General features: G+C 39.2%; 1 protein-coding gene across 1 annotated transcript in view; it reads right to left on the bottom strand.

Moving 5' to 3' along the window:
• Nucleotides 1-615: 615 nt before the first annotated feature.
• The window catches only part of LOC148097902 (uncharacterized), a 35717-nt gene continuing 15306 nt past the window's right edge, over nt 616-21026 (bottom strand). The window contains 1 exon segment of the mRNA XM_087831067.1: nt 616-965. Coding sequence (XP_087687193.1) covers nt 616-965 — 350 coding nt within the window.

The following is a 21026-nucleotide window of genomic DNA, read 5'->3' as shown; positions in this document are numbered from 1 at the left end:
TCCTCTTGCACAACCGCTACAAAGCAGAAGGGCACTTTTGGGGAGGGTGCCGTACAAAAGAAGTGTAATGGTTGGTAAAGTTTTAATGCTAGGTGTTCGGCTAGAATTTAGAAGGGTAATCTTTGGATTCAAACGAGTAATTTGCTGCATTTCAAAAGCTCTCTCAAAAAAGGATAGAGGATTTTTTTTTCTTAATAAATGAGTTTCCACTCCACCAGGCCTGTAAATCAGACTTCATGATGAGTATAGCTTTGAGATGACTGTTTTCCCTCATAAAAGAGCACATATCTTACATCCTGGTGGTTTTGATCCAAACCAGTAACTTTATTTCACAGTGCGGTCGTTAATTACCCCATATTCAGTCGTTAAAGAGCTACACAGAAGATTTGGCACCGATGAGCTCTTTATTCGATGTAGCTCCCCTTTTTTGTATTGACAAATAGTCTGATTTTTTAAGTTTAAAGTACAATTTCTTCCCTTCACATCAAACCAGACAGAAACCATTGCATTATTGTCTGCGTTCAGCTCTTTAAATTGGGTTTTGGAGTTATGGAAAGATATTTGATATTTACACTGCAAGGGCAGCTCGCAGAAACTAGGAAGACACACGTAGGATTACAGACCTGTGGCATTGACTTCCCACATCATGAAGACCCTGGACGACTCATCCGTGACCAGCTCTGACCTATAGTCAGACCACATTAAGATCCCCTTCAGTTTGCTTACCAACTTACTATAAGTTAGGACGCCATCATATACCTGCTCAATCGTGTCTACGCCCATCTGGACCAGTTGGTGAGCACTGTTTGGGTCACTTTTTAGTGCATTCACCACCATCATGCCAAACCTCTCATCTTTAATGCTGTGTCTGACAAGGTGATCAGCAACAAAGCTAAAGTCTTTAAGCTGCTCCAAAGTGCTGCTGTTTTTTCCTGCACCTCTGTACATATGTGTTGTGTGACAAGCTGACAAGAGACAGTTGGAGTGGACAAATATTTAAAAGAGTTGATGAAAAAAGTTATGCTACCATCAGTGTTGGGGAGTAACGGAATACATGTACCGCCGTTACGTATTTAAAATACAAAATATGAGTAACTGTATTCCGTTACAGGTACCGTTTAAAAGGGTGGTATTTAGAATACAGTTACTTTGTTGAAATAAATGGATTACACGGCAGTACTTTCCTGTTTCATATTGTGGCGGATCAGGACTGTTTGGGTTTTGTTTGACAGCTACGTTCTGTTGTTCCAGGTGGCAGCTTTACGGTTGCCATGGTTACAGGGTGACGCTCTCACTGCGTGTTTCCTGGGTGAGAGAGGCCTTTTTGTTGTTGTTGTGCTAAGCTAATAGGCAGAATGCTACAGGTATAGCTCTAAAGAATGTAGCATCATAGGCAGTGTAGTCCGTGCTGCAGGGAGAATGGACTGCCATACACATTATGTGTCTGTGAGCGAGGGAGGGAGAAAAAGGAAAAGTATGAGCTGTCATCGAGCAAAAACGGGAGCTGGAAGCATGTAAATATAATAATAACCACTGCAGCCAAGAAGAGTGCCTGACGAGCCCAGTTGTAAGTAAGCTATTAAGACTCGACTGTACACCGTGTTCATGTTTTCCTCCAAAAACAATAAGTTCCGCTGGAGCAGCCTTTCAACGCCTCTCTCTGTCTCTCGCTAGCAAAGTTGACCCAGACAACAAAGTAAAGCTAGTTTTCGGCACGAGCCCGACACAGAACCCACCGTATTAGCCAGAGGTCCCTTTACTACGGTTCGGAGCCGCGGACCTTCAGTAACAGTAATAAATCACAGCAATAGTACATTTGTGTAGTTGTAAACAGCATGATAATATATTAAGTAATCCAAAGTATTCAGAATACGTTACTCTCATTGAGTAACGTAACGGAATACATTACAGAATACGTTACAGAATACGTTACAGAATACGTTACAGAATACGTTACAGAATACATTTTGGGGCATGTATTCTGTATTCTGTAATGGAATACATTTTAAAAGTAACCTTCCCAACACTGGCTACCATAAATACAGTACTGTGCCAAAGTCTTGGGACGCCCCTCATTTCTTTATATTTATTTAGGAAAAAGAGCAGTGCAGTGATTTATTGAAATGTGCAAATGCAAAAAGAAAATACACAATAAAAGACAAAACAGAGGTTTTACAATTCTAACAAGCTTGAAAGTCAATATTTGGCATGACTGTCTTTATCCTTCAATGCAGTCTAAACTCTCATTCATTTCTTTAAGTGGTCTTCAGGAATAGTTCTCCAGGCTCCAGCAGGACATTCAAAGCTCTTCTTTGGATGTTGGCTGCCTTTTGTTCTCACACTGCTTCAATAATGTTGAGATTTGGGTTCTGGGGAGCCACTGCACACCATGCTGAGTTTTCCAGAGTTTTCAGCTAATAGCTCTTTGGGAATCACCTGGTGCTTTTTATATTTTGCTGGTGCAAACATATAAAAAATACATAAGTATTTCCATGAATATGGGAAATATTTATTAAGTATCCTTAATATTATTAAGGATAATATTTTGAGGAAGAAAAGCAATAGCATGAATTGTTTCACCAAGGGCCACAAAAAGATCTATGCTTGTGTTAAAGTGTTCATGTCATCTCTAACTGCAAAACAGCACAATGTCCATATCCATATGTCTTATAGCAACAGCATTGTACTTCATTTATGGCTAAATAAAGTAAAATAAACAAAAACCGCCACAACCATTAGCAGATGCTAGCATTGTCAAATCTATTGAATAGTGTAATGTTACTTTTCTGTTTGTAATGAGAGGTTGATGTGGGTTTTTTTTTTAATTATCTTTTTTAGGATGAATTTCAGACATTCGGTTTTGTCCTTAGGTCAAAAATGACCCCAGGTGTATGGCAAACAAGTGCATGGGAATCCAGAGGACATTACAAGGTGTTATTATACTTCTAGTAAGGTCATCCTGGCATCAACACAAGTACCAAGTGAACCTGGCTTGATGTTTCTGTCCTCCTCTGCGCTCTTTGTGTCTGCATCACTGTTAAACAGTAGAAGAGAGGACTCACATACAAACACATACATGGTGAAACAGAAAAGAAAGTAAAGCTGCAGCAGAAGCTCTCACACCAATCTGAAATGAGTTGACGTCATTCAGTAAATAACATTTGGTTTTGCTGGCTGAACAACAGAAGTGTCTGCGCTGCGCTGCAGGAGGTCACTCTTGTGGGGAGGACCAGCAGTTTCAAAGGGAGATACTCACATGTACTAACATGCATGCACAACTAAACCACAGAGAGGAGGCGCTTTGAAAACAACACGCAGGGAGTGTGAGTTAATTCTCTACAAAGGACACTATTGCTTATTTACACACTTGCTCGTCAATTTTTAGGTACACCTGTTCAGCTTCTCATAAAAAATGTAAATAACTAATCAGCCAATCACATGTAAATCAAGCTGATAGGAATGTAACAGTTACTCACACTTGCAGAAGAGCATCTCTGAATGCATGTAACACGGTGAACCTCGAAGCAGGTGGGCTACAGCAGCAGAAGACCAGACCTGTCAGCTGTAAACAGGAAACTCAGGCTAAAATGTATAAATTAAAGAAGTTCTGCAGGTAAAATGTGTCCAGCCCAAAACCAGAAAGACACAAAACCTAATAAAGTGCATGATGAGAGCATATTTGCATAGCAAAAAGTTGTTTCTGCTAAGCTAGTTGTTAAATTCTCTTTAACTAACCTGGCAGTCTTTTGAGATAAATCAAACCAAACAAATATCCTATAATCACATAATAAAGTCCCAAAACATTTATCAAAAGTAATCTGTAACAGGAAACTATGCTGTCCTGATACTAGTGTTTAACCAAAAATGCTTCTGTATATCATTCTAGAGGGCATGGACAAATTTGGGAAAAAAAAAATTCATTTAATTTTACGACTTGTATGGTGCTGTTCAAACATTTTATTGGGAGGAGAGGTTGTGTGTGCGTTTGTGTGCGGGGCGGGGTGATGGACTAGGCAGAAATATCCCACTGACTCCTAGCAGACATATCAATTAAGGCAATGCATTCTTTTAAATTGCAAAGCATGTAAACAAGGTTGTTTCTTAGAGATGCCAAATGAGAAAAATGTGTATAGATGTGATGAATATTTTTACAGACAGCTTCTGAACTGGGATTTTTCTAACCTGCGTCCTGGAGAGATGTCAGATGCAAAACATTTTCATGGTTATGTGGATATAATGTGCGTATTCATAGTCACTAAATGGTAATAGATTGCTGTATTTTTATGGGGTTGTATATTTTGTGTCTCCTTTTATGGAAAAGTAGAGTTTTCTTTTCCATCATCGTTTATTTCCTCATATGCGTGTTCAGGTAAAACGCGCTACAAGCTGATTGCATCCATAAAATATCACACTTCATGTTTGTCTTCTTCAGTTCAGACTGATTTTCCGCCTTACTGTACATTCACCCAAGTCTGACCTCAGGATAATGTAATCACAATAATCAATGCGCTGTCTGTGGTCATATCTCTCTGATTAAAAGCACTGCAGTGGAGATGGCATTGGCAAGGGTGAGCTGAGGTTTGCAGTGGCTCTTCAAGTGTGTTTCATTTAGACTACTGACACAAAGAGGTCTAATTGTCGTACGTCTTGTTGTTGCATTACTACATTTATGATTTCCACTGTCAAGGTTGCAGGGGATGCAGTGTAAGGAGAGGGTGAGAATTTCCTGTTTCTGGCCTCTACCTCCAGGTGTTTTTGAGAGAAACCAAAGAGAGAAACCTTGCATAGAAACCTCCAGACTTTCATCACCATCTCTATAAATCACCAGACCCACACAGTGTAAAACTGGCGTGGTTTAAAAGCATTCTTTTTAGATTCGGCACTGTCTTGTAGCTCGGAGCCAGCTCTCTCCGTGGCTTCCTCCACTACACACTACTCCCTCACCAGTCTCCTCTGTCACTATAAAAGGTGAGACAGTCATTAGACCCATCATAATCACCTGTCCCCTCTGACTGCAGCACCCTTCCACTGCAGTAGGCCAGAAACATTATCAGTCCAGATTGTCCTGGCTCTGCCATGGTATGTACTCCTGTTAGGACATTCCCCACACATTTTACCAAGGGCATTACTACTCTGCAGGTGTGCTTTGGTCAAGCATAAATTTCATCATCACAAGTTAATTGTTTTGAGCGCTGTATATGCTTCCTTTAGGCAAACTTCGTGCAGATTGGGAAAAAGTATAATTGGAATGACTGTTCATCTGTAATGTTTACAGCTGTCCACATCCATGCCTGCAAATGGGTATTTATGAGAGTGAGCCCAGACACCACTGTTTAGTCCAATTTATTTGGTATCACCTCACATTTTGTGGTAATAAGCTATAATATGAATGCAGAGAGCAGAAAATCAAAAACTTTGCATTTAGCTCTCTCATCACCCCCCAATCTGGTGTCCTGGTGTATGAATAAACAGCTGTTCCTCATTATCCTATTAAGTGTAGGTTGACCAAGGGGCTGTGAGTATCCACACTGCAGCCTTACTCTAGCCTTACTACAAAGTCAGATCAGATTTGTGCATTGTGGTGATCCCAAGTATACTTAGCAATTATCTCCTCCAGCTCTCAATCAAGGCTTTGACTGCAGCTCCACAACCTCCACAGACCCAGGCTTGAGCCCACGAGTAAAGCCCCAGCCACCAAGTGTTCACCAACAAGCCTCTTCCCCAGACACCAGGTAGGGGGAAGGTAGATTATTCCCTTTTTTCTTTCTCATATTAAATTAATCCAAAGACTTACTTTACTTTAACAACGGATACTCATCAATGACCATCTCTGACTAATGACACAACACCTGCTCTTTCCTCCCACAGTGTGCACCTTCCATCAAATGAATACTCTTTCAGATTAACTAATCTTGGGAGATGGAATACTTTCACTCGTACTAGGATATGAGAATGAAACGTGCTACTGTATAATTCAGTTTTTTCCCCCCTGTGGCTTCATTTTCAATTCACCTACCGCTACTCTTGCTCTCTTGGTAGTCTCCAAATATTACAAGATCCTCATTTGAATGTTGTGTAACATGAATAATTAATTTAGGATGTTTATTGGGACAATAATAGCAGTAGGTGTTGCGCTTGTCTCCTGCTATTCTCGCTTTCTTCTTTGTCAGAGTGACTCGTACTTGTATAATCTTTTATTTGTTGGGGGAAACCACGCGCTTAATCATTTCCACCACACTGCGCAGAGATTACTTCAGTGTAGACATCCTCAATACATTGGTGTTTGTCTGTGATTGAGCTGTTGTCATGGCTACCTGGATGTTCAATAGATACCGGGCTGGACCGGAGAGACTCTCCCCACTTCTCACAGAGCTATAATTAAACACAATTTAGAGCAAACCGCAGTGTTAATCTCTTGTGGTGTGGCTGAGGTGCTGGTGGATAGAGCAGAATGTGCCTGCCAGCTCAACAGGATCGGTCAAGGGAACATAGCGCTGGCATGCTAACATGGGAAAAGTGACAGTAGATTGTCCAATCCATAAATTGATGTTCAAAATTTCCAGCTGCTAAAGACAGACTAGAGAGAAATATTGATAACAGATTAAACCAGTGCAACAATCTTTGTTTGGTGTACCAATGAATAAGTCAGCATTATCTATCCCAGTGCCCTTTCAGGTCAAAACTTCAGTTTAGACAAGCGAGCGAAATCAATGATTCGATCCTGCTTCAATGTTAGAAATATTTAAAGGAGGGTGTCAAACGTACAGCCGAGGGGCCAGAATTGGTCCACTAGTGGGTTCAGCCCGGCCCGTTGAAAGGCTGTGCAAGGGAAACATCAGCACTCGCCTTCTTTTTAATGACCTCTAGGGAGCGACTCTTCGTGTGTTATCACCTCCGTTCATATATGACCTGAGGAAACACTGTTCTGATGGGTTTATGGTCTCAGTCGCTAGATTCAGCTTCAATTGATCACAGCATATTGTTCATTTTAAAATTGTTTTGCTCATTGTCTTTGTTTTTTTTTTTCTTTTAAAAAAAGAAAATAATTTTTTTAAACAATTTTTTTTTTGATGCTACATTAAACATTTATTTCCAATCTTTGGCTGCAAGTTTTCGAGAATGGATCATACCACGAGTGCACAAACTGACATCATGGCCTGGCGTGGTGGGGAGCTGTGCTGGATGAGCTTCTCCACGTTGACAGTAGACTGACTGAAAATTAGGGTATTTCTCTTGAAACATTTTATGCCACTCAACATCTACTTTGGAAATTAATGGTTGATTAAATTTGCTTAATGTCAGAAGGTAATTGTACCTCCTTCCACTGAAGTATGGGGAGAAAAATTGAGGTATTTATGATGCTTAGTTTGGCCCCAGATGTGATCAAATGTAGCTGTATGTGGCTTAAGAACTAATGTGAGTTTGGTATTCATGGATTTTGACTGGGGTTGAGAATCCTTTCTCCTGACATTGATCCCTGATTGATCTTTATTCAAACTGATTATCCTCTGCCTTCTAAATTGACTTATTGACTTACCAGATTATTTTCACACAAAGCCGTAAGAGGTCTTGCCAGAAGTTATTTAAGAACCTTTATTGCCTGATGTCTCATTCCAGTCCACGAAATCATCGGGTGCATCGATCCTTTGCTCCAAAGTCCCCATTCATGCACAAATTCAATAGAGACACACAGTTTTTAAATATTGGTGGTGAAAATGAAAGCTGCTGACTCTGTCTCTTGCTCATTCTGTGTTTTAGCCTTTAGTCCTTTAGTCAGCTTTAATGTGTTTCGCTTTCTTTTAAAGCACCTTCTAGATGTTTGAATTAAAATTCACCATTATTAGTAATAACAATAAATGATCAGTGGCAGAGTTTCAGTATTGCTAGACAGAAGAAACATGTTAAATTGAAAATGTAATGAATGAGACAGAAATCCTTTTCCAATCATGTGGCTCAGACGACAGACATTTCAGAACAGAAATTGCTTGTTCAAATAATCCTCAATAAAAAAGAAACAATAAATAAATTTTAAAAAGTGAGAAGAGAAATGATGACAACATCTTCATTTGTTAAATGCTATAACATGTGCCCCTTCGCCTGAATAGCTGGGGATAAATCTCATAAGAGGAGAGCAGACGCGACAGGAACACATAATCCTCAATAAAGTCACAAGGCATGTATGACTTTATTAGAATCCTGAGGTGCAATTGACAGAAATCAACAGCACACACACGCAGACAGGGTTGGAGAATGTGTGCTATCAAGCTACTTCCACTTTATTGTCTATCTACATTGACAGCTGCTGACAGAAAAAAATGGGGTGACCTATCCTTAAACCCTCACTAACTCACAAAATAGAGCCACAATGCCTCCTTTGAAGGAATCCTGTTGTTCAGCATCAATCCTTTCCCCACTCCCAAGGTTATTAAAGGAGATATTTAGGCATGACACCGGCTGGGTGGGTATTAATAAAATGAAAGGCTAAGATTGCGGTTACATAAGAGTGGATAGGTGCTGTATTACATAACACCTGTGGCACAAAGTACAGCACCTGCTGTGATGGACACATATATCTTTTCACTCAGAAAGACCCCACAAATCCTTCCACAGTGACACAGCTCTCCTGTTTGACTGACTGGGGCTTTTTTTCCTGTTTTTTTCCTGCTACAGGAAGATTATAAAATAAAATATTTTTCTATTCATGTTCTCATGATTTTAAAGCAAAAATATTTGATAACTTTTTTCAGTGCTGCTGCACTCGCCATCACAGCTTATCAGTTTGTTAACAGATTGCAAGTCAAGATGATTATTTGAAGTTGTATTCTAAATATTATTTGTACCACAGCAATTCAATGCATTTATGCATGCAGACATTGCCATTGATGCCAGAAGTCAGTGCTTCGAACAGATAGGAAGGCAACAGTAACTTAGATAATCACTTCTTACAGTCAAGGTATGCAGAATAACATCTCTGACCTCACAGCACTTTGAACCTCAAAGCAAATGGGCTACAGCAGCAGAAGACCGCAATAAAAAAGTAACTAAGAAACTTACATTTCACATGAGCTGATCAAAAGAACTATGGAAAATAGTGGTCTGGTTTGAAGAGGCTTGATTTCTACTGTGACATTGAGTGAGAATTTGGAAAACGCCCCTTCTCTGCACCAGATATCAGTCCAACAGCTCAGCTTTGGAAGCAGAAGATTTGCATCATTGTGCAGCCAACAAATCTGCAACAACTGTGTGATGCTGTCACATCAACATCCATGAGGAATGTTTCAGCACCTTGTTGAATCTGTGCCATAAAAATTAAAGCAGTTCTGAACCTTTTACTAGAAAGGGCCACCTAATAGCAACTACAAAAGCTCTGAAACATTTTATTTTGAAATATAAAAACTTTTTAATCTCTAAATGTTGTTTTATTGTTATCATTATAAACATTCCAACATGCATTCATGCACGGATTGTTCTGCGTATAAATGTCTGATATTATCTTTAAGTATTCCTGAAACAACAAATGGGAGGTTTTAGAAAATGTGCTATTTAGTGTACTAGTACACACCATTGAAATCACATTTCAGAAAGCTCCCATCTCTGGTACCAACACTGGTTTAATCTAAATGTACCAGCATGCATTTTGATGCAGTTATCCCCACTGTTGCAGAAAGATGCTGTAAACATAACTTTTGGTTGTGATAACGGCTAATAGGGCAGGCTGTCTTAATTGGGAGGATGATGGAGACTCTTATGTGATCTTTAATTTAATTTGGCCCTGTGATAATACACAAAGGATTTTTTATATTTTGTGCAATGTGTTAACATCCTGTTGCAAGGTGAATTATTATATTTTTTCCGCCTCTAGATATTACATAACCTCTTTTGTAAAACCTGGAAAAGGTGAGAGTAACGCCTGTTTCTACTGCAGCAAACTCAGTCTTCATTCTAGCAAAATAACAAAAGAAATCTTCCACCACAGCAGCATGATTGATTTAAATAGTTTTCAAAACAAAAAATAGAGATTGGGACATTTCCTAACCTCAAGCAACCTCCAGCAGTAAGGCAGTGCATGCTGCAGTCTGATAAGTGAGACGCAGAGCTCATTACTTTAAGCAAATGGTGATAACTGAAGGCAACTCAGAGGAAAATATCAAGATTTTATGAACTTAAATCATGGTGGTAGGCCATTAAAAGGGGAATGTTTGTGAAAATTGGCATTAAACAATAAAAATAAAGATAAACGATATCCTTCTGCTCAGTTAAGGATAAAAAAATCATATTTTAAAAGCAAGCAGTACTAAAATGGGATTTTTTAAATTTGCGAACCCCCTTTACATGATGCTAATTAGAATTTGCTTTGGGTAGACAATGAATATCCTCATGCTCCATACATTTTAGCATCACCTGTTGATTCTTCCTGTCTTCAGAAAACCAAGAGTCTGTGAAACAGCATGACAAAGGGCATAGTAGATCAAACTGACACCCTGTCTTGCCTCTGGCTTGGCTCTCTTGCAGGGAGGCAATGATGCTATCTCACTGTCTGCACCATCTGTATGTGTTAGCCAAACAGAAAGTGTGCCTATAGGGAGACGCAGCTCATCAGCACATCACCTGGAACAAAGAGCAAAAGCAGGAGGAAGGGATAACAGTGTTGTGTAATCACAGCTAACAGAAACACAACTTCCGTCTTGGTCTAGCTTCCCTTTATCGGACTGGATCATCAGACCTGGGGTAATGGTTTTGGGGAATGGTTTGGGCAGGGATGTAAAAGCCACCAATTTGGGCTGTCAGGCTCTTTATTTCACTTTCACACTTTTAGGAGGCAGTTTGAGGAAACAGAAATAGCCAAGATGGAAACAAAAAGCACCAGCGCTGTCAGAGAAACAAGTTCTTGCGTGTGTGTGTGTGTGTGTGTGTGTGTGTGTGTTTTAATCTTCTCAGGTTTTGGGAGACTGGAGACTGTCCATACATCTAAAACTGAGGGAAGTTAGCAATAATAAACTGAAAAGACGAAGGCCTTTCCACTGTTTACCACTTTGTGTTTTCTTCTTTTGCTTTTCTTTACAACACTCATGCTTGTTGGCAGTAACATGCCAACAACTAGTGGTCTTCTTGTGATGGGATTATAGCAGTTAACATACCAGCGTAGTCCCTAAACATGTGTAAACTCATCTTTTGACTTGGCACTTATTTTGAACTCAACTAGATGCTCCCACAGTAGGGCCAGCTCTTAGTTTAGGTTTAGGAGCTAAACCCCTTCTTTACTTTTAGGATGAGCTCACAGTGGACATAGATGGCTTCTTTCAAAGAAGCCATCTATGTCCACTGTGAGCGACCATCTTTGAACAGAGGCGGTGGTTTACGACACCAACTCTCTGCCATCTATAATCCAGTTTTGAGATCCCTTCCCAGACGCCTTAAGGCCCACTCACACCCTGGGCCATCTGACCTCAGGAATTCGCATGATAAGGTGGGGCCAGGTTTCACAATGAACTCACCTGAAACTCTGGCTGATTGAGACCCACACCCAGTTCCACACCTTGGCTCAGGCGATTAGAGGATCATCAGGGGGTCCTTTTGTCCCTCTGTGGGGGGACACTCCCACTAGGGTTATATCTGGGACTCTCCACCATTTGACCTTAGAACTGAAGAAGCCTCTCGGATGAGAGGTGAAACGTCTTCAAGTAACTTAAAGAAGTCCAGACGCTTTTCTTTGCAAGCTCCTTTGACTCCAGAGATGATGCCTCTTAGCTGGCTTACTTACGCTCCGGTATCCTCCAGCAGAGCAGGAGGTGGTGGAAGCAGTAGCTCCACTTGCAGTGCCATGTTGGCCCCTTGCAACCCTTTTATATGAGCAAAGAGTCTCGTTATGCATTTTTATTTTTCTCTTAGAACATCATGACAGATTGTACTTTATTAAAAGGATATTCTAACTGCGAACATAAAAGAAATCCATTTGGCAGCTTTCTGGGTGTTTGTTAATGGATTAATGACAGTCATGGCTCCTCTGAGCCTCCCGTAGAGATGAGCATTTGGAAGATTTTCTGTTACAGTAGTAATACATGTGGGTAAAAAGAGACTGAACAAAACACTCCAAACTCAATACACTGCAGTGGATGGAGCAAAGTAATTAAGTCTGCTGACAGTTGGATTGATTGGCTGATTGTTAATTTTGTATTCATCTTGCAATTATTTTTATTAAGTCAGCCTTTTTAATTAACTAAGCAGTAATCTGCATTTTTTTTCAAATTGCATTTTATGCATTCTGGGATTGTTGTATCTCTCGTGCCATTCTCCTCAAGTCAAATATTAAATTGACTTGGAAAGCAAAAGGTTTTGTTTTCAGCTGAAGTGTTTGAGCTCTGATCATTCTGTCTGACTGAGCATGAATACAGCTGTCACTCCATCTGAATGCTTCCTTTGAATTTGAATGAAAAGTGCTCTGCTCAAAACCTCTCAGGCATTTCTGAGTGGTATTAATAAAAGGATGGATTCAAAATGGTCTTTCTAATGTTTTCTCCACTATCCCCTGGGTAATGCGTGTAGGTTTACATGCCTTTAAAAAGGCATATGAGGACATAGAATTGCTATTTGGAATCCAGTTTGCTTGAGATATCCATTAACTACCTCATTAACTGTTCGAATATGTCCCTGGGCATGGGATCCACTTAAGATCAAGGCATGTACTTCATTCATTAACCATTCAAAATGACTCTGCCTTTGCTTTCTGACCTCCACAGTTGGATTCAGAAATAACCTTCTTCCTACTTAAATGGACAGCACACTATATAAAGGACATTTCCTTTCCTTTAGTTGTGATTTTTTATTTTTCTTATTTTGCAGCAACTTGTATTAACAAACTCAAATTTACAGAAGTTCTGCCATCTGCAAGAGGCAACTAAATCTAAAAATTGGCACCTGTCTTCTCCAGTTCCTGTTTTCATTTCCTTATAACGACTCTGATAAATTTAATTAAGCTGTTGTGTTACTCTGCTTCCACACACAGGTGGATTAGCCCACTGCTATTCTGGCTGCGGTGTCAAAGGGAAAGGGTGCTCTGTGTGTGTGTATTTGTGTTTTTATGTTCTGATAGTCTTTCATTTTCTTTTGTGAATATTGAGAGAAGCCTTCTATGTTCTATGTCTAGCTTTACATTGTTTGTCCTGAACTGATGATTTGTTTTCAGTTGCTCGCTGTAATTTAGGCAGGACAGGTGGATCACACTTGCAGGTTCTATTAGCTGTTGTCGGTTGTGTACCTGCAAGTGTCAACGTATGTTTTATTTTCGTCTTATATGCAAATTATATGTTGCACGCTGTTGTGCATATGATAAACATCTGTAGTTCTGTCAATTAACTGAGTATAACTCAAGAGATATTGCTTTATCGTGTATGCACCAACTGTCGTTTGGCTGATGGTAATCAGGACAAAATTGTAGAGAGAAACTGCAAAATTTTACATTTGCTCCCGTTTCAAATTTCAGGGTTTTTGTAAATTTGTAAAGATTTATTTACATTATGTAGGATATGAAAGCAGATTTTACCCGATTTATGCAGTCAAACCTGCAAATTAATTCACGTTTGATGCATTAATGCAATAACTACCTAAGCGAGTAAGTAAGTAAGCACTATGAAAAATGCTATAGGGGTTAAAATATTAAATATATATATACAGCATGATGAATGGATTGACAATAGCCATGGGTCTGAGAGTCTCTGAGTTCCAAAACAGTCTACTGATCTCAGAGCAGTGAAAGCACAGCCAGCGCCGGCTTGCCTAGCATGTTGGTCTCCAATTAGTTTCCCATCAAAGAGTTTTATCCACAAACCACATGCACAAACAGCCAGAAAAAGCTGCAGCATTTGTTAATGGGACATGGGCACACTCTCAAAAGACTGACTCCATTAAGTCAAGCAGAGTTAATCCTGCTTCCAGAGAAACTAGCCTAGATGGCAGTACTTTAAAGGATGGATGCAAACGGGTAAAATGCTTTATAATATAACACTATTTGACATGAAACATATCAAAGGGATGAAAGCCCTTTAATTGGTACACTTTCAGTCTGGAGACCTGTCCGGGGTGTACCCCACGTCTCACCCTATGGCAGCTCAATTAATCACCAGCCTCTCTGCCACCCTGAATTAGATAACCAGAAGACCATGGATGAATGGATTTTTTAATTGTGTCTGTTTTATATTACTCTAAACATGGACTACTTGCCTTTCTTGCCCTGATGGAATGCCATTGTTGCAGCGTGTTGAAAAAAAAACAAAACATTCAAACTCAATGAATGTAATGCAGTACTTAAAAAAAACAGTCAGAGAGAGAGAGAGAGAGAGAGAGAGAGAGAGAGAAAACACACACAATGCAATCCAGAATAACTGGACCTTTTGATATTTTCAGTTTAAGTCATTTTCATTTCAACTTCACTGTCTTTTCTCTTAAAACTATGTGAACATAGTGTATTTTATCAATCAGTTCCTTATGCATAAACTGTATCTAAACAACACAACATTTTAACCCAAATTCTCATTTGGGGAAAACTCTTGCTCAGCACAGTAACACAACACTGGGGGGTGACCTAGCCAGTTAGCCAGGGAATTTGACCTCTTAGTGATGCTGGTTATTTTTGTCTTTTCAATTCAATTTATTTATACAGCATCAAATCACAACTACAATTGCTTCAAGGCGCTTTATATTGTAATGTACACAGAGAGAAAAACCTAACAATCATGTGAGCCCCTATGAGCAAGCCCTTTGGCGACAGTGGGAAGGAAAAACTCCTTCTTTTTTTTTTTACAGCAAGGAACCTCCAGCAGAACCAGGCTCAGGAACTGGCTGGGTGAGGGGACAGGATAGTCTGTGGTGATGATGACATGTGGACTGTAATCAACTGATGGTTTCTTGTAAACCTGGTGGAGTTTTTGTCAGAAGTTTAATTATTTACAAACATGTTACAAATTAATATTTAAACCACAATAATACAAAGAATGGACACAGTTTGACATTTTCAAGTTACAAAAAAAATCAGAAAAAACAAAAACACACAAATAGATTTTTTACTTGTTTGTTTAGAGGTTTTCACATTGCAGGAAACAAAAGCTAAAAAAAAAAAAAAAAAAAAGATGTAAAAAGCATACATTTGGACTTCTGTTGTTCCTTTTTATTTCTAGACAATCCATCACACCACATATATAAAAATCCATTTCATAACAGAAAATATGTATTTTCACTGGTAACTACATTGGCAATACATAAAAATGGCACTGATTATTTTAAATGTCAGATACTGTCAGGAATAGTGGAAATATTTGATAAGTGATGTTTAAGATGGAGCTGCCAGGCTGGCGGAAAAGAGAAATACCACAGAGAAAGTGGATGTAGTAAAGGAGGACATGCAGAGAGTTGGAGTTACAGAAAGGGATGCCCAGGGATAGGGTGGGATGGAGGCAGATGATCCACTGTGATGACCCCTAAAGGGAGCAGCTGAAAGAAAAATAAATACTGCCAAGTAATAGGCAAGAAGCTCCCCAGTGTCTTTTTTTCTTTTTTTTAAATAAGTGCATTACAAGACACACAGATGCTTGTTTAACCAGCTCAAACCAAAAAATGTCATGTCATGCTTTCAAAAGAAGTCCCACCAATTAAACTGGACCTTTTTTTTTTTAGCCGGTCCATATGTCCTCAGCTGCTGCAGCAAATTGTCTCAGAAATCAATACTCTATTAGAACAATCACAGCTTTCTGACCTCCACAGTTGGATTCAGAAATAACCTTCTTCCTACTTAAATGGACAGCACACTATATAAAGGACATTTCCTTTCCTTTAGTTGTGATTTTTTATTTTTCTTATTTTGCAGCAACTTGTATTAACAAACTCAAATTTACAGAAGTTCTGCCATCTGCAAGAGGCAACTAAATCTAAAAATTGGCACCTGTCTTCTCCAGTTCCTGTTTTCATTTCCTTATAACGACTCTGATAAATTTAATTAAGCTGTTGTGTTACTCTGCTTCCACACACAGGTGGATTAGCCCACTGCTATTCTGGCTGCGGTGTCAAAGGGAAAGGGTGCTCTGTGTGTGTGTATTTGTGTTTTTATGTTCTGATAGTCTTTCATTTTCTTTTGTGAATATTGAGAGAAGCCTTCTATGTTCTATGTCTAGCTTTACATTGTTTGTCCTGAACTGATGATTTGTTTTCAGTTGCTCGCTGTAATTTAGGCAGGACAGGTGGATCACACTTGCAGGTTCTATTAGCTGTTGTCGGTTGTGTACCTGCAAGTGTCAACGTATGTTTTATTTTCGTCTTATATGCAAATTATATGTTGCACGCTGTTGTGCATATGATAAACATCTGTAGTTCTGTCAATTAACTGAGTATAACTCAAGAGATATTGCTTTATCGTGTATGCACCAACTGTCGTTTGGCTGATGGTAATCAGGACAAAATTGTAGAGAGAAACTGCAAAATTTTACATTTGCTCCCGTTTCAAATTTCAGGGTTTTTGTAAATTTGTAAAGATTTATTTACATTATGTAGGATATGAAAGCAGATTTTACCCGATTTATGCAGTCAAACCTGCAAATTAATTCACGTTTGATGCATTAATGCAATAACTACCTAAGCGAGTAAGTAAGTAAGCACTATGAAAAATGCTATAGGGGTTAAAATATTAAATATATATATACAGCATGATGAATGGATTGACAATAGCCATGGGTCTGAGAGTCTCTGAGTTCCAAAACAGTCTACTGATCTCAGAGCAGTGAAAGCACAGCCAGCGCCGGCTTGCCTAGCATGTTGGTCTCCAATTAGTTTCCCATCAAAGAGTTTTATCCACAAACCACATGCACAAACAGCCAGAAAAAGCTGCAGCATTTGTTAATGGGACATGGGCACACTCTCAAAAGACTGACTCCATTAAGTCAAGCAGAGTTAATCCTGCTTCCAGAGAAACTAGCCTAGATGGCAGTACTTTAAAGGATGGATGCAAACGGGTAAAATGCTTTATAATATAACACTATTTGACATGAAACATATCAAAGGGATGAAAGCCCTTTAATTGGTACACTTTCAGTCTGGAGACCTGTCCGGGGTGTACCCCACGTCTCACCCTATGGCAGCTCAATTAATCACCAGCCTCTCTGCCACCCTGAATTAGATAACCAGAAGACCATGGATGAATGGATTTTTTAATTGTGTCTGTTTTATATTACTCTAAACATGGACTACTTGCCTTTCTTGCCCTGATGGAATGCCATTGTTGCAGCGTGTTGAAAAAAAAACAAAACATTCAAACTCAATGAATGTAATGCAGTACTTAAAAAAAACAGTCAGAGAGAGAGAGAGAGAGAGAGAGAGAGAGAGAGAAAACACACACAATGCAATCCAGAATAACTGGACCTTTTGATATTTTCAGTTTAAGTCATTTTCATTTCAACTTCACTGTCTTTTCTCTTAAAACTATGTGAACATAGTGTATTTTATCAATCAGTTCCTTATGCATAAACTGTATCTAAACAACACAACATTTTAACCCAAATTCTCATTTGGGGAAAACTCTTGCTCAGCACAGTAACACAACACTGGGGGGTGACCTAGCCAGTTAGCCAGGGAATTTGACCTCTTAGTGATGCTGGTTATTTTTGTCTTTTCAATTCAATTTATTTATACAGCATCAAATCACAACTACAATTGCTTCAAGGCGCTTTATATTGTAATGTACACAGAGAGAAAAACCTAACAATCATGTGAGCCCCTATGAGCAAGCCCTTTGGCGACAGTGGGAAGGAAAAACTCCTTCTTTTTTTTTTTACAGCAAGGAACCTCCAGCAGAACCAGGCTCAGGAACTGGCTGGGTGAGGGGACAGGATAGTCTGTGGTGATGATGACATGTGGACTGTAATCAACTGATGGTTTCTTGTAAACCTGGTGGAGTTTTTGTCAGAAGTTTAATTATTTACAAACATGTTACAAATTAATATTTAAACCACAATAATACAAAGAATGGACACAGTTTGACATTTTCAAGTTACAAAAAAAATCAGAAAAAACAAAAACACACAAATAGATTTTTTACTTGTTTGTTTAGAGGTTTTCACATTGCAGGAAACAAAAGCTAAAAAAAAAAAAAAAAAAAAGATGTAAAAAGCATACATTTGGACTTCTGTTGTTCCTTTTTATTTCTAGACAATCCATCACACCACATATATAAAAATCCATTTCATAACAGAAAATATGTATTTTCACTGGTAACTACATTGGCAATACATAAAAATGGCACTGATTATTTTAAATGTCAGATACTGTCAGGAATAGTGGAAATATTTGATAAGTGATGTTTAAGATGGAGCTGCCAGGCTGGCGGAAAAGAGAAATACCACAGAGAAAGTGGATGTAGTAAAGGAGGACATGCAGAGAGTTGGAGTTACAGAAAGGGATGCCCAGGGATAGGGTGGGATGGAGGCAGATGATCCACTGTGATGACCCCTAAAGGGAGCAGCTGAAAGAAAAATAAATACTGCCAAGTAATAGGCAAGAAGCTCCCCAGTGTCTTTTTTTCTTTTTTTTAAATAAGTGCATTACAAGACACACAGATGCTTGTTTAACCAGCTCAAACCAAAAAATGTCATGTCATGCTTTCAAAAGAAGTCCCACCAATTAAACTGGACCTTTTTTTTTTTAGCCGGTCCATATGTCCTCAGCTGCTGCAGCAAATTGTCTCAGAAATCAATACTCTATTAGAACAATCACAGGAAAATTTCGATTTTCTTTTTTCTCCTAGAAAATGAACCAATAGGTGGAGTGTTAATCACTTCTATCATTATCAAAATATTTACATGATGGCCACAGGTTGTCCTTGGTGTTTGATGTCATGTCACTGCCAGCTTCCTCTAAAAAAAAGATCTTAATTTAGCTAAAAAGAAAGAAAGAAAGAAATAATTACTATTTGTTTTTGGGGGTTTTTATTTTATTTTGGGATTCTAATTGTATTGCAAGAAAGTGAAGAAATGTTGAAAGGCACAGTTGCAGCAACTCAACCCTTAAGTGCAATTTTATTAATGTTAACCTGTGATTTCTTTAGACTAGAGAAATATACCAAAGCTTTTATCTCAGCCCTAAATGCTGTTCTGTCTTTTTTTGCACTCAGACTCTCTAATGTTCAGCTTTAATTTCTGAAAAATGTTACTAGAGCTAAATGTGAAGGTGAAAGCACAAAGCACTGGAGAACTCTTCTTTTCCACTAGAGCTGAAATAAACAGCTTCGAGCGTGCCTGCTGAGAATACATACAGATACTTCAGTGAACCTGAGCAGTGACTTGTGTATTTATGTTCCTAGATATCAAATCCACCCAACCCCTCCTTTCACTCTTCTTTGCCTCTGCTTCATTACTCCACATCTCCCCTAACCTTTAAATACAGATGCATTTGCTCCCCTCCTGGCTAGCTGGGTAGTTCTCCTGCTGCCTGAAAGGTTAATAGATTTCCTGACCCCCTTGTGCAGTGAAGTGCAGCAGGATGGGAGGACACGATCAGGTTGCATGCATACCAAATTTGTGCATGTGAGACATACAGTGGAAGTATGCTGACAGGAATTTGACCGTGCCCTTTTCCAAATTTGACATGTAATTCTTTTCCTCTCCAATCGTTTGAGAGGATTGTGTTCATTTTTGCAATACTTTGCACGAACAAAGAATCTCAAATGCACTGAAATCCTCAAATACTGTGCAAAATGCCCCAAACCCCCCAAACTCCATCCAGCCACTTTAGTATATTTTGTCTTTGAGTGCCATATTTCATAAAGAATAAACTTCAAACTCAGGCCACTATGTACCAAACATATTAGTAATCATGAAAGGACTCCCACTGTTTGCCCATACAAGCAGGAAACAGAGAACACACAGCAGAAAGAGAAGAAAGCAACGCGAGTGCAGAATAGAAAAGGCCAGATGAGAACTATTGGGCTAAATTGATTTCTCTCAGGGAGACAGCAGTGCAGATGATCGTGCATCGTACACTGTGTTACATAAGCGTCTTGCCACAGCTAAAGGGAGTGATAGAAGTAAACAAGGCATAATTGCAAATGCAAGCAATCAGTAGTGACAGAGTCGGTGGCGTGGGGCGGCCATTAGAAACCAGGGGGAATTTTGCACTGGAAAGTAACCACGAAAACTCGTCATTCTCTGAGGTGTATCTGCCTCACATTTCATTGGATTGTTTGCAGTGAGACACAAAAATACACATTAAATTCATTTATATCTACATATGTTGGCCTTTCAAATTGTTCCTCGTTTATAATTTAGTGATTTTCCCGTTGAACTGCGGACTAAATGTAAACTCTGATGAAACCGAGATGCTGGTGTTAATGTTGGCTTTGCCACCAGGTATCTACAGTTTCACATTTCAAGACTTAAACAATGCTGAAACTTCCAAGGCCTGTTCTCACACTGACTCAACTACCTGCGATTTATCGATATCAGGGTGTAGATTAAAAGCTTGTTAGCGTCCTCTAGTCAGAGATAAAAGGTAAATGGACTGACTTGTGCAGTGCTTTTCTGTGAAAGCATTCAGAGTGCAGCCCACATTCGCTCATTGACACACACATTCATGCCTTTAGTGCTTTTTACCCATCATGCACACACCTTAGTACTTAAGCTCAATGACATTTCAACATGCAACTTATGAAACAGCCGAAGCTGGTATGGGTGTAGCACTGACAACACACCTTGTTGGGCCTCCCCAGGACCAAAACAGTGAGTTGGGAATCAATGAAATGAAGAAAAAAAAAATTTAAATCCCAATGAATCCTCATTATATCCATGAGTGTGTCATTTTGGCTAAAACTACTTAGTGGTTTGATCACAACCAAGACTTTTCTTTCCCCTTCAGACCATCATCTGGTTCAACAACGGCTGGAGCTGGCTGGACAGTTCTTCAACTCAGCTGATTCCTGTTGCATTGCCTAGCGATCATTATTGTCCTCCAGAACACTGATGTCCACTTCAGGGGATTTAGCGGAGCTGGAAAGT

The sequence above is a fragment of the Neolamprologus brichardi genome, chromosome 17 (genome assembly GCF_056152115.1).
Source record: "Neolamprologus brichardi isolate AB-2024 chromosome 17, ASM5615211v1, whole genome shotgun sequence".
Classification (NCBI taxonomy): domain Eukaryota; kingdom Metazoa; phylum Chordata; class Actinopteri; order Cichliformes; family Cichlidae; genus Neolamprologus; species Neolamprologus brichardi.
This window is presented reverse-complemented; position numbering and strand designations above follow the sequence as displayed.